This window comes from Zootoca vivipara, chromosome 9 (assembly GCF_963506605.1).
Source record: "Zootoca vivipara chromosome 9, rZooViv1.1, whole genome shotgun sequence".
Classification (NCBI taxonomy): Eukaryota; Metazoa; Chordata; class Lepidosauria; order Squamata; family Lacertidae; genus Zootoca; species Zootoca vivipara.
The window spans coordinates 46,300,329-46,316,936 of record NC_083284.1 but is presented as its reverse complement, the minus strand read 5'-3'; the positions used below and the strand labels follow the sequence as shown (position 1 = coordinate 46,316,936).

At 40.7% G+C, this 16,608-nt stretch overlaps 1 protein-coding gene across 1 annotated transcript in view; it reads right to left on the bottom strand.

Moving 5' to 3' along the window:
• GALNTL6 (polypeptide N-acetylgalactosaminyltransferase like 6) overlaps positions 1 to 16,608 on the bottom strand; it is a 543,124-nt gene that overhangs the window by 286,941 nt on the left and 239,575 nt on the right. The window contains exon 5 of the mRNA XM_060278706.1: positions 12,183 to 12,349. Within this exon, the coding sequence (XP_060134689.1) occupies positions 12,183 to 12,349 (167 nt within the window). The remainder of the gene's footprint in view (positions 1 to 12,182; positions 12,350 to 16,608) is intronic.

Genomic DNA, 16,608 nt, shown 5'->3' with positions numbered 1-16,608 from the left:
ATGGGAACTGCAATCTAAAATACCTGGAAGGTGCCACATTGGATACCCCAGTTAGCAGAAGGGCAAGATGCACATCTATTTATCAGGTACAATATGTGTTGATCTGAAAGGTTAAAGAGTGGAATATCAGGTCAACACACCTTTTCATGCTAATCAGCGGCCCAGGGTGAAATTCGAAAAAAGAACATTTGATACTATTGAAAAGAAATCAGCAGTTAAGAATGCTTTTTCATCCAATTAACAACATGCCTTAGTTGAAAAAACTGCTGCAGAGAACCAGAAGTATTGAAAGACATAGCTGCTTGACAAATGGGGATTTTCAAGATTACTCACTAGGCATCCACTGTTAACTGCTGACAGGATTGGCAGTGTTAATGCAGACATTAAGGAAAAAAACAAAAGGCTGACTTGCAAAGGTCATTATTAGCATATCATCAAAGGCTGTGTTTCTGACTATCCTTGTGACTGCAGTAGAACAGATTTAATCCCTCTAAAAGCAAGCTAAACCAATTATGTCAGAAGGTCTGTCTTATGTCAATTAGATGCAAAACAAAAATGGCTGCCGCAGATTAGACAGCTCATAAATGGAAGAACATACTAAGAGATACCAAAGGCAATCTTTGCAAAAACATAATGAGATACAATCTAACCTTAATATCAGCACAGCAATACTATCCCATATGTAGGGTAAGGAGTTGCAATGTAGTATTGCAATGTAGTAGTATGGCTGGGGGGTAGCATAAGTCTCACGCAGTCAACTGACACATAATTCTTAATGGAAATATTGTCAAATAGGCTTTATCATTTCAGCTCCCGTCTTTCTATTTTCCAACACTAGCCCTCTCATTTGAGACCTATCAAGATTTAAAAGGGTTCCTGTCCTTCCGGTTTCCCATTATCTAAATGCCAGAATTTATTGCTAGTTACCGGTATGCACAAACAACCCAAAGATTTTGGGTCAGGAAAAAGAAGAAGTACAAAACAACTTTTCAGAGGTAGTCTGGCAGAATGCTCAGTGGTATGCTATGCAGTAAAATATTTTTCTTGCCGCCTTTCACTGAAGGCCCTTTCTTTTACTTCAGTATTAGCATTAGATAATAATATAAAGTTGGAAATGCACAACCATTCCCTTCGTCTATTTTTACAGTCCTTTCAAGGTGCTAAACATTTACCACCTTGCTAAATAACTGCATTTCTGACAAGTTTGTTTGTCTCTTGGCAATTTCTTCTCAGCAGACTTTTGCAGAAAAGTTTTTGCAATAAAGGGTCTTACGAGACAATGATTAACTCCAAATCATGTTTTGAAAACATTTTAAGGGGTGTGAATGGCCATAAAAGCCCCTAGCTCTTTTCCCTAAAGCACAAAAGACTCCACAGCAACACAGTATTATGGGGAGAAAGCTCATCTCCTTGGTACAGAAGAACCAGAAGGAGGTTTCACACCTGCATTTAACCAGACATAGCTGTTAAGCGCATATGCAAAGTGTATTGCCATGTGTTACCATAGTAACATGGTTGGACAGTCTTCTCGAAGTCACCAACATGAATCTGACCAAATTGCGGGAGGCAGTGGAAGACAGGAGTGTCTGGCGTGATCTGGTCCATGGGGTCACAAAGAGCATAGCTGCCAAGTTATCCCTTATTTTAAGGGATTTTCCCTTATGCTGAATAGGCTTCCTCGCGAGAAAAGGGAAAACTTGGCAGCTATGACAAAGAGTCGGACACGACTAAACGACTAAACGACTAAACAACAACAACAACAACCATAGTAACATGCATAAGCATACAATTCTAAGAGGGAAAAGTGGTCACTTTTATGCTAATGTGGTATGGTGAAGTAGAAAGGGAGTCACTCTGGTAATTTAAGGTGGCATATGTGTCAACTTTTGTAGTGGGAGCTACTGTGTAGAGAAAAGAAGAGGAGCTGGACCAACACATGTCCTACAACAACACAAATGTTTCACCTGGACATTTGAGATGGCATATTGTTAAGGACAGCCAATTTGGTGTCAGTGGAGAAATGTTGATACTCTCAGGCCCAGTTTATTGTATAAACGGCAAGAGAACCTTTACCACTTTACACTTTTTAACTTTCAGGATAAAGTGGTAAAGGTTTCCTTGCAAAGGATCACTTCAGCCTGCAGGTGGAACATCACATATCAAAATGCTTCCCCACTAGAAAATTCCTTGCATGTGGAAAATACAGTGTGGATTAAGAAGACTAGGCTGAACGCTTCACCACAATATGATAGTTTTCTGTGTGCAAGGAAGTTTTAAAATACTGTTGAACCTCACCTATATTTATTTACACATGACCCACAATTTTCTCATTCTCTTGAAAAGTTCACTGAAATTACTCAATGCTGTCTTATATTCATCTAGTTCCCTAAAGCCTTTGGTCACTGAATAGATGCTTTCAAATATGCATCATCTGTATTATATGATTGCAGCTTAGCTACCTAATGTGAAGCGAGACAGTCCATCAAAATTCACATTGCAAGCAGGCTGACAGTGATATGAAAGACAGAGAGATGCATATGCCGCACCTTGGTTTTAGCTTCAAAACTGTAAAATGAAATTCTTTCCGAGACACACTCCATCACAATGTTGATTCACTAAGACGTCTGTGAACTGCCTTAGCAACAGGGCTTCCCATCCAAGAAGCTCTGATTCAAGAATCCCATTTGTCTTCCACTGCTCTTACCAATGTCATATAAATGTCACAACAATCCATTTCGCGTGGGTCAAAAGTTCCAACCAAGTACTAGAAAAAGGCTGTTCACATGCACCACAATCTCTCTAATAAACATGTACAGTTATAAACAATAAAAATCCAGTGTATAACACCTTAGATCAAATTCAACAATGAACACACATTTGTCATGGAAAGAAAGCTATTTGATTTTTCACAATTTTTAACCATGAAACAGTAACAGTTAGCTTGTACCATCAGTTAATTTGATTAATGTGCAGAGCAGAGAGTAGTTTCATTTATGTTTATGTTTACTCTGATAAGAGAACAAAGGTACAGTATGTCTATTCAGCTTACAAATTAATGACAGAGACAAAAACTGTTTAAGAACACACACACAGTTGAAGACTTTTCACAAATCACATTTTGTCTTGCTTTAAGTGGGCTCCAACCAGATTAATTAGGTACAGAGAATCATCTCCCATCTTATTCCAAAGCATATCTACTGGAAAGCAGCAACAACTGGGTCAAACAGGAAATATTTCCTAGTATGTAGACTTAATATTGTTGCCAAAATACCAGTGAATTAATGGAATGTACTGCAGAATGTTATGCATATTTACTTTGAAGTAAGTAACACTGTCTTCAGTGGGACTTCCTCCTACGTTGGTGTGCCTAACAATTCTAAGCACTGTTATAAAATCATATTGGGGGGGGGGGTTGCAGGACACCATTATTAATGAACAGAGAGGGGTGACAGAATTTGACAGCTGCAATACCCAGAATCCTGTTCAATGCCATCTTCCCTGTCTCCCCACCCCTCCCGCTAGGACGCGACCCTGCCTGAAGGCTTAAGGATCTGCATATGCACAACAGTTAGCATAAACTCACACATTTCCCCTCTCCACCTCCCCTCCGCCCAGAACAAAACAATGTTTCCAGAAGAAGGGGGGGGGAACCGCCCAAATCCAAAGTGACACTTTTCTACTCAAGTTAATAATACAGCCTATTATATGTTCTCTTACCATGAAATCTCTATCCGCTGCCTCTGTATTAGAATTGCTAGTACCTCTCTGTATTGGAATTGCTGTTTTATATCTTAGAACTGTATATGTCAGGACTGCTACCTTTTAATTAGAAATCCCTGTATTAGGTATGTTTTCCAGGTATATTTTCTGTATGAACCCTGTATGATCCCAACCCACCTGAACCTTGCCCTACTACCACCCTATACCCATTCAAGGACACACGGACAATAGAGGGATTAGCTGGAACAACTTTATTCAAATAAATTGCCATCCTCAACGTAGCCCACCCTTCCATGGCCTGGAGGAAAACACCTGCCGGGCGGACTTCCACCCCACGGAAATCGCCAGGAACTGCCCCCACCTCTGCACCCATCTCGACTGATTGCCCTTCCTGCCAAACAACAGGGAACACCATTAGCGACAGGAGAAGAGCGATTGACATCTCTCCATCTAAAAGGAAAAGTCATCTCCGCACCCAGCTAATCCGATCCCCCACCCGTCACCCTTGTCTCCCCCTCCCTCCCAGTCCAGAGATTTCCATGCAGGGACAGGAGGGTATATAAGGGGACTTTACCATTTTCCGGGGTTCCTTCCTTCTTTCCAGAGGCAGGGACCCTACAGCTGTAGCTTTGCATTCTGCAATAAAGGGATCAGTTTGTTTTTCCTGACAGCATCGTGTGGTCTCTGTCATTTTCCCGGCGGAGCTGAACTTAGTGCAAATTTTGGAGCTTCCGACCCGCGTCTGTCCTTCTTAAAAGGCAACGCATTTGGGGGTACAATTTTTCATAACAATATGGCGAGCCAGCCAGGAGACTCCGTTTAGCCGTACTCTTGGGGCGCCGTGGTTGGGGAGCCCAAGCGCACCCAGCCATTTGCAGGGGGGATCTCCTTCCCCGACTGTCCCTGGAGTTCTGGCCTAACTGGGATCCTTAGCGGGACCACACAGGGAAAACAAACAGGATCCAGACGGCCGTGGGGGTTGATTTTGCAAGATTTTCTTCTCCTGTTGTCGCGAGGTGACCAAGCTTCAGGAAAAGAAGGCAGCGCGCTGCGACGTGAGTATCAATAGGGAAATTGGCTTTTCGGGGTGGGAATTGTCACAGCAATCAAACTCTTTCCTATTTTTCATAGCCAAAAAGCCCAAAGCCCGTCGGAGTCTGCCCAGGCTGAAAGGTTTTGCGGCTGCCCTTTTCCTCCCCAAGGCTTGTTGTCCGTCGGAGTTTGCCCAGATAGCGAGCCTTGGGTAACTTTGCCTTCTCTCGCCTGCTAGCTATCCCGGGTGAAGACGCCCCTCTGCCATGGCGACCCTTGTTGGGTATGACCCATGATCAGAGATTGCAAGTGCGCCCGTTCCTTTTCCTACTTTGTATTCCTCAGTTCCGACCTGACATTGCGTAGGCAAGCGTTCAGTAGGAACTGAGTCTAGTGCGTAAGAGGCAGGGAGATTGCTGTGGCACTATTAAATTGTGGGTGGGAATAGGAGTCCTCCTCGGAGTGTGTCCACTTTCCTAGAACGTTTTCCTAAGGAGACTTCCCTGACCCCATTTTCCCTTAGAGAACCCTTTAGCAAACCTTCCCGAGCCCACTTTCCTATCGGAGTCTGTCCACTTTCCTATCGGAGTCGGTCCACTTTCCTTAGACGTGCCCCAGGTTTCCCAGGTTCCCCATAACCCCCGAGAGACCCCAGCCCCGTCGGAGACTGCCCAGGGCTAGAACTTGAGCAAGTGCCCCTTCGGAGACTGACCAGGGCAAAAATGGGTGCACCCCTGTCCAAGAGACAACTCTGCAGGCTTCAGGGGAGAAATAAGCCCAAGGAGAGCTTACTTCCCGTCTGAACTCTGATAAACGCCTCCAATTGTATTTAAGAAATGTTTCAGGGTCTAAAACAAAAGAAAAAACCAAAACAAAATGCAAGCTTGCTTAAATAATTTTTATGTAAGGGCTTGATCAACCCAAAAACATGGCAAATATTAAAAAGAGTGGACGTAGTGTGTAAAGGTTTGTTTTAAAGAGGCTGTAGAAGGCCATTTTTTCCTCTCCAAAAGTAAAAAGAGGGGCAGGATGAAGGAAAATAAAGAGTTGTAACTTTGAAAATGCTTGCTCAATGCTTTGAAAATATTTCGAAACTTGAAAATGTTCACTTCATAACCTCCAGCTATAAGTGGATAAGAGATGTACTCAATGTTTAGAAATGTTATGGGGTTGTGTTTAAATTGGCCACAACATCCATAGACTGCCTTCTTAAGTGTGCATAGTTAAAACTGCCAACTTGTTTTAAATTTCTAGTATAAAGAAACAATGTTGAACCGATCAATCTTAAACATGATAAATATGAGAATGAGGTGTGCAAATGTTGTTATTGAGAGAGGCTACAAAGGGGAGTCTTTCTCCAAGTGACTAGAGGAATATTGACTAAAGGAAAACTGAACAGCTATTCCTATAAAGGTGATTTGTTTGTCAAAAGTAGAGCTTCCATAGCCAGGAATTGTCTATCTGAGTCTAGTTTTAACTTTGATCGTGTTGGACAGAAGGGTTATTGTCGGGCTCCTGATATCAGTCTCTTAAGAAAAAAAACTCATCTGCTAAAGGGTTCTGTATAAAGTTGGTATTTTCATTCAAATCTTGTGAATCCTGTATCTTAGAGGGTTAGACTAAATGACCTCAGGGTCCCTTCTAACTCCCATTTTAGAGCTATGTGAAAGGCAATGTGTCTGATGTGGTGATGGGTTGAAATTCAGCCCAGCTCTGCTTTCTGGCAAGGAAAGATTATTGGTTTTCAGAGTTAGAACAAGAGTGTCGTTGTTTTTTAAGGAGTGATTATATAAGTTTTTACCATTTTGTCTATTAAGGTTTAAAGTTTAAGCACATATGAAAGTCTTGACCATTTTCCCTTGTAAATAAATGGCAGAAAATATCTTATGAATTGTGACCCTGTAGCCATTTTCCCATACATGAGGGGGCAGGGAATTTAGTCTGCCATGGCTGAAATTATTTAAAACAAACAAACATTTGCAATTTATGAATTCTGACTGGTCATTTACCCATACATAAGGGGGCGGGTCATTGTTCCGCTAATGACTAGAGGGAAAGCACACTAATAATAATAATCCACATTTGTGAAATATTCTTGAATACAAGTCTGCACCCCAAAACCCTGTAGATAAAGGGGGCAAATCTAGATTTATTTTGCCTGGGGTATGAGATGTTTATATAGTACAGTAAACATGGCTAATTAGTGCCATGACTTCATTAAGTAGTTTAATTTAACCAAACTTTTATTGCAGCTTTCTTGTGAAAATATTGGGTTGTCTGGATGTTGAAGTTTTATATATTTAAAGTTTACGATTTATAAGCCTGCTTCCTAAGCAGCAAGGAACAGGAAATAAGAGGTGTCAGAAATATCTCAGGACACAAAAGCTAAAGAAATGAATTTAAACTGACCAAAGAATTTAATTTGACCACTTTTTGTTGCTGGTTTGGTGGAAGTGTAAATTGCTGGGTTTCTGGGTAAAATCTAACCTATTCACCCTTCCCTTCCTTTATTCAAATGGTGATTTATCCAACAGCTGCAACACTTTCAATTGGTACAATGGATTTCTAAATCATGAACTCTGTACATGCACAGAGACTATGTCAGCTTGAAGAGAAAGAGAGGAGAAAAGGAAGGTTGTAACTTAAGAGGTGTCAAGGTTATACTCTGCACATGAAATATTATTCAAATTTCTAAATGTAAAGCGCCCTTCACACTTGGAAATTCATAGAAAATCTCGCTGTCTTCTCTTCATACTACTCTGATGGTCAGACCCACCCAGGTGACATACTATGCAAACTAAGGCACCATTGTTCTTTCCCAGGCACTATTGTTCTTTCTTTATCTTGCATTTGCATTTCACCCCAAGCATTAACTCCTGCATAACCTCTCCCCTTGCAAAGTTCCAACCTAACATGCAAAAATTATTCTCACAGCTTTTAGAGGAAGAACATTTCTAAAGGATATGTGAAGGACTAACCCCAGTAACAAGTGTCTATTCTTTTCTCCCACAGCAAAAAAAAAAAAAAAGAGGGAAAAAAAGGGGGGGGAGTGAAGAGATACAAACAGTAATTTCTTTCCTTACAGTCTGCAAAACAAGCTTAAATCCCTGCTGTATTAGTTTACTTCCCGCTATAGTTTTATATATATTTCCTTTACTTTGACACTTCTCTTTATTTTCATTTGAGATGCTCATTATTAGAAATTGTGTGTTTTAGCATTTATTTATTTATTTTGGTTCCTCATATGTCAGTGTTTTGTTTTGTTATATTTTGGGGCATGTCCATCAGTCCATCACGTGAAATGAGGTCTTTCATTCACTGCATCTCCAAAACTTATTACTGATGTTTATTCAGGTACCATCTGTGTTTTTCCCCATAGAGTTCTCTTTTATCAGATAGCACATGATGACTTTTAAGGTTTTTCCCCATTATTTTACCATTCACCTTCAAATCTTTAGGTTACAGTCCAATATTAACCTGTATGGTCTTTATGATGTCTTCATATTATTTGATAATAATTCTTTTTTTAATCTGAGATTTTTGTGTCAAGTCCATCTGAAAAAAATGTTGTTTGAGTGGTAATCTAAATATTATTTTGTTCTTATTTTTGCATTATTTTGCATTTCTACTTTTTTGTATTTCTACTCTTTATTTCTGTACATATGAATGTAACATCTAAGTCATTCTTTCCGTAGTAGTAGTAGTAGTAGTAGTAGTAGTAATAATAATAATAATAATAATAATAATAAACCCCTAGATAAAGGAAAACAGACTTAGCAGCTAACAACAGTAGTAATTATATAGAAATGTGATGAATAAAATACTTAATGCATCAAGATTTTATTGTTTGCAGCTTCCCAAGAAAACTCCAGGAGATATTTCCCCCCCCTTTTTTCCCTCTTCTTCCCTTTGGCCTTTGCCCTTTCCTTCTTCTAACTGTGCCCTTAAGTACCCCAAACACTGCCCCTTACAGCATACTCCTTCTACAGATGTTACTACAGATGCAATGATGGAAAAAACCTTGAACCCAAATCCTCCGGACCACAAGACTTTTACCTGCAACAACAGACACCAGAGTTTTCAAACTGGCCACAACAATCTCATTCCAAAGGGATATGGACTGACAAAAGGGGGGATTGGGGAAATTTACAAAGGGGAGGGAGTTGAATTGTAAGGACATTTTCTTTCCCTTTCTGACCTCAAGCCCATGTGCCCAATGGTTAAGGATGTGAGAAAAAGCAAGAACTGCCTCAAAACCACGATTTCCTCAAAGACATCCAACTGGGGTGGAATTACTAATTTGTAGGTTTTGTGTATTATGTGTTATTATGTAGGGGGGTGGAGGGCTGACAAAGGGGGGGGAAAGTGAATTGCAAGGAAGACTCTGTGCCCTGTTAAGAGTTGGCCTCAAGATATGCAACTGATATATAATTATGTTTTATGTTACGTGATATTATGCAGAAACGTTGACCTACCGTATGTCTGACAAGTATACCAAGAAGCAGTTTCAGGATCCATGAAAACAGCAGATACAAGAAGGTGTATATGCCTTGATTTACCAGGAATGATTCCTTATAGAATTAAATTGACCAATTTGGCCATGTGCCCTTTTCAGCATGGTTTTTATGGGGCTGTATAAATTATAATTGGGTCAGTTCTAATTGGGCAAGTGTATCCAAGGTGCAAGTAGCTTTCTCCCTTTAAGAGCAACTGAGCAACTCCCTACTACAGTGCAAGACCAGAGCCTATAATAATAAAATCCCATAGAAAGCCCAAGGCAAAGGCATCTCTCTCATGATATGTCCAAACCTGTGGCAGCTATGGTGAGTGCCAGGTGACATGGTCAATATGAAAGCCCTAAGGGGATTCACCAGGGATTGTTGCTGCTGTGCCATGATGGAGGTGTGCCATGATGGAGGTGTGGGACCAGAGAGCTAGCTTTGACACCTGAGAACACACAAAAGGCAGACTCAAAGGAAACTGCATTTTTCAGTCATTGGTGGACCTTCCCGGTAAATGTAAGGCATAGACCATTTCTTATAAAATGCTTCACCCAAGCCCCCCTTTGAGCCAAGCCCCCCTTTGAGCCGCCACCACATACCCCGAGGTTGTGCCAATGTACCACCTGGGAAATGGAGAATACGTCACTGTCGATTATGTGAGGCAATGATTGGTTGTTACACAACAATATTGCCTCAGAGAGGGGACTGTTATAAAATCATATTGGGGGGGGGTTGCAGGACACCATTATTAATGAACAGAGAGGGGTGACAGAATTTGACAGCTGCAATACCCAGAATCCTGTTCAATGCCATCTTCCCTGTCTCCCCACCCCTCCCGCTAGGACGCGACCCTGCCTGAAGGCTTAAGGATCTGCATATGCACAACACTTAGCATAAACTCACACATTTCCCCTCTCCACCTCCCCTCCGCCCAGAACAAAACAATGTTTCCAGAAGAAGGGGGGGGGAAACCGCCCAAATCCAAAGTGACACTTTTCTACTCAAGTTAATAATACAGCCTATTATATGTTCTCTTACCATGAAATCTCTATCCGCTGCCTCTGTATTAGAATTGCTAGTACCTCTCTGTATTGGAATTGCTGTTTTATATCTTAGAACTGTATATGTCAGGACTGCTACCTTTTAATTAGAAATCCCTGTATTAGGTATGTTTTCCAGGTATATTTTCTGTATGAACCCTGTATGATCCCAACCCACCTGAACCTTGCCCTACTACCACCCTATACCCATTCAAGGACACACGGACAATAGAGGGATTAGCTGGAACAACTTTATTCAAATAAATTGCCATCCTCAACGTAACCCATCCTTCCATGGCCTGGAGGAAAACACCTGCCGGGCGGACTTCCAGCCCACGGAAATCGCCAGGAACTGCCCCCACCTCTGCCCCCATCTCGACTGATTGCCCTTCCTGCCAAACAACAGGGAGCACCATCAGCGACAGGAGAAGAGCGATTGACATCTCTCCATCTGAAAGGAAAAGTCATCTCCGCACCCAGCTAATCCGATCCCCCACCCGTCGCCCTTGTCTCCCCCTCCCTCCCAGTCCAGAGATTTCCATGCAGGGACAGGAGGGTATATAAGGGGACTTTACCATTTTCCGGGGTTCCTTCCTTCTTTCCAGAGGCAGGGACCCTACAGCTGTAGCTTTGCATTCTGCAATAAAGGGATCAGTTTGTTTTTCCTGACAGCATCGTGTGGTCTCTGTCATTTTCCCGGCGGAGCTGAACTTAGTGCAAATTTTGGAGCTTCCGACCCGCGTCTGTCCTTCTTAAAAGGCAACGCATTTGGGGGTACAATTTTTCATAACAGCACCGTGATTATATATTTACAGATGACCCTGTGATTATATATTTACAGATGACCCTGTAGCAAAACAACAAAATGTTACAGTGTGGAATGATGCTCCATTTCACCCCAGCCTGTTTTAAATTCTCTTCCTCTTTCTTTCTGCTCCCAAAGTTACCAATTCATGCTGCCTGAGCATGCTCTGCCCTCACTGGGCTGTTTAGGGATATATATATTTTTCCATTGAGGGTGGGTGGAGTGGACACACGGCTGCCAACAAGGAGCTCAAGGCAATATAGATGGTCCACTTCCTATATCCTTCCAACAACCCTGTTTTATAGGCTGAGCTGAGAGACAATGAGTGGCTCAAGGTCATTCTGTGAACTTGATAGCTAAGTGGAGATTTAAACCTGGGGGCTTCCTAATCCCACTCTGATGCTGTAGCCACCATACCACACTTGCTCTCTACTTAAAAGCAAGTACCAAGACCCACCGAATTCAGTGTGAATGTTTATGAGTAAACGTGCATAGGATTGTGCCGTAAAGTACAAATTTAAGCAAATGCAGGTGCATCTGACTCTGCCTGGATTGTGCCCAGTTAATCTAGGGGAGCCCATATCTTGAAGCAAGCTTTGCTTTCCAGCTCCCAACATACTGAATTATAATACTGTCATTGTAATGTACTGCTATGTTGTTGTGGCATTACAGTTAAATCAAGCTGTCTCATGCAATAAAATACAAAGTGGGAAATCTGATAAACAGCTTCCCCAAAAGGTCAAAGTTAATGGGTTTTTACTCAGAAGAATAACACTGAGCAAAAAATATGTTTTCAGCATTAGTTATCTGGCAAACTACAGAAACAATGCACCAAATCAGCCATGCTATTTTAGGAAAAGGACATAGGAGACTCCCAAACCTTCTTTTGCCCTTGGTATAAAATATATCAGACATTGGATAAAAACAAATGAGCAGAGCAATCTTACCAAGGACACCTAATTGAACACATAGTTCTCAAGCAAATCACAGTAATATGATTTTTTTCCCCATAGAAAATAGTGATTTTGTTCTGATTTATAGGAGAGAACTATACTCCGCAAGTGGTGAAGGTATTTGTCTTACCTCTGTCACTGAAGTCATCCACGAGAATGATTTCTGCTATTAGGCTATTTGGAGTCCTGTTGATAATGCTGTGTATGGTTCGCAAGAGTGATGTCCAACCTTCATTATGAAATGGGATGATTATGCTAGTGTTTGGAAGCTTCTCCAAGTATACCTTGTGCTTACAGCTGAGGAAAGGAAAGAAAAAAGACCATGTAAGAAAGACTGGCTTGGCACCTTTCAAATATTATTTCTTATAAAAGAAATCGGGAGAGCAAATGTTCAAACAGTTCAAACGTCTTTTACTGTGGGGACCCTCCAGTATAAATCTGTCTGCCTTGGCCATCAATATGGTGGCATACACTTCATACTGGAAATCAGATCAAGTATTTTACTATAATTGACAGATGACATTTTAAGAAAAATTCCCTCTTTTAAAGGAATGCTTTGAATTTCACACAGAAAGGGGGAAAAACACACACCCAATTCTATCCATGCTTACTGGAAAGTATATCCTATTGAGTTCAATAGGGAATTACTCCCAAGTAAGTGTGAATAAGAATGCAGCCATAAATCCAGTGTTCCTTATTTCTGGTATTCATATCCATCATTTCAAATAAATTTATTGACCCCAGTACTTCCCAGCTGCCCATAACCTAGCAATCACTGTACTAATCCATTCCTTTGTTGGTTATTTATGGGTATTTGTATCCTATTCTTACAAAAGGGCTGGTTTATCTGCCATTTTAAAATAGATATAAAATACAAAGTAAAGGGATACTAAATAAATACATGGCCAGTTCAACAATCAGTTTTGGAATTTAATTAACCAGTGAGAAATGGAACTCTGCAATTTTAGTAAGGTCCACAATATGACACTACTTTGGTCATTCTTAATTACCAGAATTATTCAACAGGAAGGAAGAGGTCTAGAACACATTTTTTCTCCTAGGATTTCATGAATCAAAGCCAACATCTACTGTTTGTCTTCAAATATCTCCTTCAGTTTCTCTTTTAGTTCATTCATATTCAAAAGCATAGAGAGAGCTAATGCAACTCTAGCTATGCAGCTAAACACTCAGGATAATCAGCACCATTAAATGTAAAGTGTAACTGCAAATATGCCTCTGGAGAGAAAAGCTTCTATCAGCAGGCAAGTGCAAGTGAACATTCAAATGGAAATGGAAAGACATAAAGGTATTTCATGAACTTCTTAATTAGACACCAACTGCATTTATATAATGCCAGCTACAAAATTACACACTTAAAAGTTCATCATTTTACAAAAAAACGACATACAAAGATTTCAATAGTGCATCAACTATGAAACTAAGCAATGATCAAAGAGTGGCTATTCATTATTTGTAATGGGCTACAAAATTAATCACATACAGGTCAGCTAGTCAAACACTGACATTCAGTAGATTGCTATGGACTGCTGGACGGTTTCTCCTGAAATTTGAAAAGATCTCAGAAGCCCACTCTGCAATAACTCGGAGAAGGTTTTTTCATGTGGCTGCTTCTCTTCTGTGGAATAGCATTCCTGTTGAGATATAACAGGTATCCACCACCTGCACTTTCTGAAAGACATTTTTGTCCCGACAGCTTTCCCAGCTGGATAAATGGGTCTTTATCACGAGTGTCTACACTGTGCACTTTCAGTTCTGTTTTAAATGTATTTTCTGTTTTTGTGTTTTTAACTATCTTCAGTGTACAGCACTAATAAGAATAAGAATTCAATAGCCACACAACAAACAATTTACTTTTAGTAACTTATGTTAATGTAGAGAAAGAAAGAAAATGGTACTCATCCATTGTTTATTCCTAACTTGCAGCCAGAAAGTTTGGCTGCATCTGATTAATATCTTGCAGTTAAGCTGCCTCAGCATATTGTGTTCCAAAATGATCAGGCACCAGGAACGTCATGGAAATACCTGTGGAACAAATTAGACCAGGGTCCAATAGACTTCCACCATTACTTGGTCCCAATACTACTGTCCGGGCCAGTTTTCAATACTACTCTCCAAGCCAATGAAACAAAAATATAATCTCTTTGAGATTTTGGAGGCCTAGTAAGAATTTCAAGGCAACTGGTAGTGTGGTGAAACTGTGCCTTCCATTTGAGCTTTGGAGGAATTCTTCCAATTTCTGTGGGAATCCATGGCCTGATTTGACAAATTCCATGCCACACAAGCAAACTTCTTAAGCACACATTTAATTCTGATACACCCAACTGTACAACAGTTAATACGATGGGCAGGATTAAATAGTGTATCCGAAGACTAAATCTAGGGACTACATTTCCCAGCTGCCCATTCTGTGAACTGATTCTGACTTGGAGAAAGAAAAAAGTTAAAAGGAAGGGGAAGCAGAAAAACTGGGTAGATACTAGTCAGTCAAAAATAAAGGTAGTCATAGTTCTGGAACTATTGCTACATAAACTGACTGCGTTTGAAATACCTTGAAAAAAGAAGGGTTTGAACCTAAGGAGCCTTACTGTCGAACTGACAACCACAGAAAGATTATTAAATAGTTGACAATACATTTTGAATCCGGTTTTTAAGTGTCACAGCATTGGTGACTGCAAACTTTCCTGTTTAATCAACTTTATCAAAGCATCTGTTGTTAGATCACTAGAAACTGCAAGCAGAAAGGTTAGTTATGCTGCTAACCTTGAGTTTTCCTCAGTACTCGCTTCCAGTCCCGGCTATACAGGAAAAAACAACTGGTTTACACTCTCATTGCAACAGCTTGCTAATATGAGAAAGTAGAAGAACAGGAAGGTTTTTCTTTTAACTGTCTGCAAAAAAGGTACTAAGTTGATTATCACTGGAAAGCTAGACCATAATTGGTATTAAAAATATCTCATGACATACAGGTCTATCAAATTAAAAATTAATTAATATGAAAATAATAAAAACCATCTAGCAAGGATGAGAAAAGCAAATATTATTAGCAAAGAAGCTTGTGAAAAATTGTCAGTTTTGATCTTTCATTCCATGGAGCATGGCATATCAGTCAAAAGGTGTCAGATAACTGGCAGCTCATCCATTTTATGAATTTAGGCTGACTTCTCTCTACGGAAACGGTGTTATATTTATTCTGTGTGAATAAAGAAAAACATTATACAGATCCAAATATATATTTCTTTTAAAAAAACCCCACCTCAGTAATTATGGTAAACCCCACACTAATTAAGGAGATTAAAATAGGCAGGATTTTTATTCTGATGATCACTTTTAATATTTATCAACCAAATGCAACATTCTGCAATTAAGAGACCAATAATGTTAATGTCTAGCTGGATGAGGAATTGTACATGGAGTCCAGCATCCAATGACACAGGGCATGTTTGATATGGTAAACAGCATCAACTACTGTTTGGGTTGGAAAGCTGGTTTATGTTATTATATTTTTATCCTTCCTTTCCTGCAAGGAGCTCTGGACATGCTTCTCCTCCTTTACCCTCACAACGATCTTGTGAAGATCAGGCTAAGAGATAGTGGAGGACCCCAATGTCTACCACATGAGCTTCATGGTCGGGTAGGGATGTGAATCCAGGTATATCCCAATTGTAGTCTAACACATTAACCACTATACTGCACTGGTTTAGTCCATGTGGCTCTTACCTGCCTAACAGGTTCACAATATATCACCAGAACAGATCTAGCAACTAAGTGTGGAAAGGTTTGCAATGAGGTCCAAATGTAACAAGAGCACAAAAAGACTCCTGCTGGCTCACACCAAAAGACCACCTAGTCTACGTGTTGCTTCTCACATTGGCCAAAAAGATGCCTCCAGGAAGACCACAAGCAAGACATTACAGCAATAGCTCTGTGTTGTTCTCTGTTGTTTCCCCAAGCAGTTGGCACTCATGGTCATACTGTTTTTTTCTGAACTTTGATGTGTTGCATACAGCCACAATGACTAGCGGTCATGGATAAATGGATTCTCAATGAATTAATCTAATCCCCTTATAAAGCCATTTAAGCTAGTGACCATCACCAACTCTTGTCGCCAATTCAAGGCTTACTTTCTCACACAGTGCATAGTTTGTTCTGAATCTCTTGATAAAACGGTATCATTAGAGTATCCCAAGTTATAGTATTTTTTTTTGGGGGGGTGCTCTATCCCCTTCCTCCATGCTGTGCATAACTTTATAAACCTCTTATTCACACCCCCTTTCCCTACTGGGGGCACAGTCCAACAATGGCTGCGTTCCTTCATCTCAGGTCGGGGACAGAGAGTGGCGCTAGGGAGGGAGTTGTCGCCGCGGCACCCCTTGGTGTGTGGAGTCCCGCAAGGCGCAATCCTTTCCCCAATGCTTTTTAATATCTTTATGCGCCCCCTTGCCCAGATTGTCCGGAGTTTTGGGCTGGGTTGTCATCAATATGCTGATGACACCCAGATCTATCTGTTGATGGACGGCTGCCCTGCCTCGGCCCCG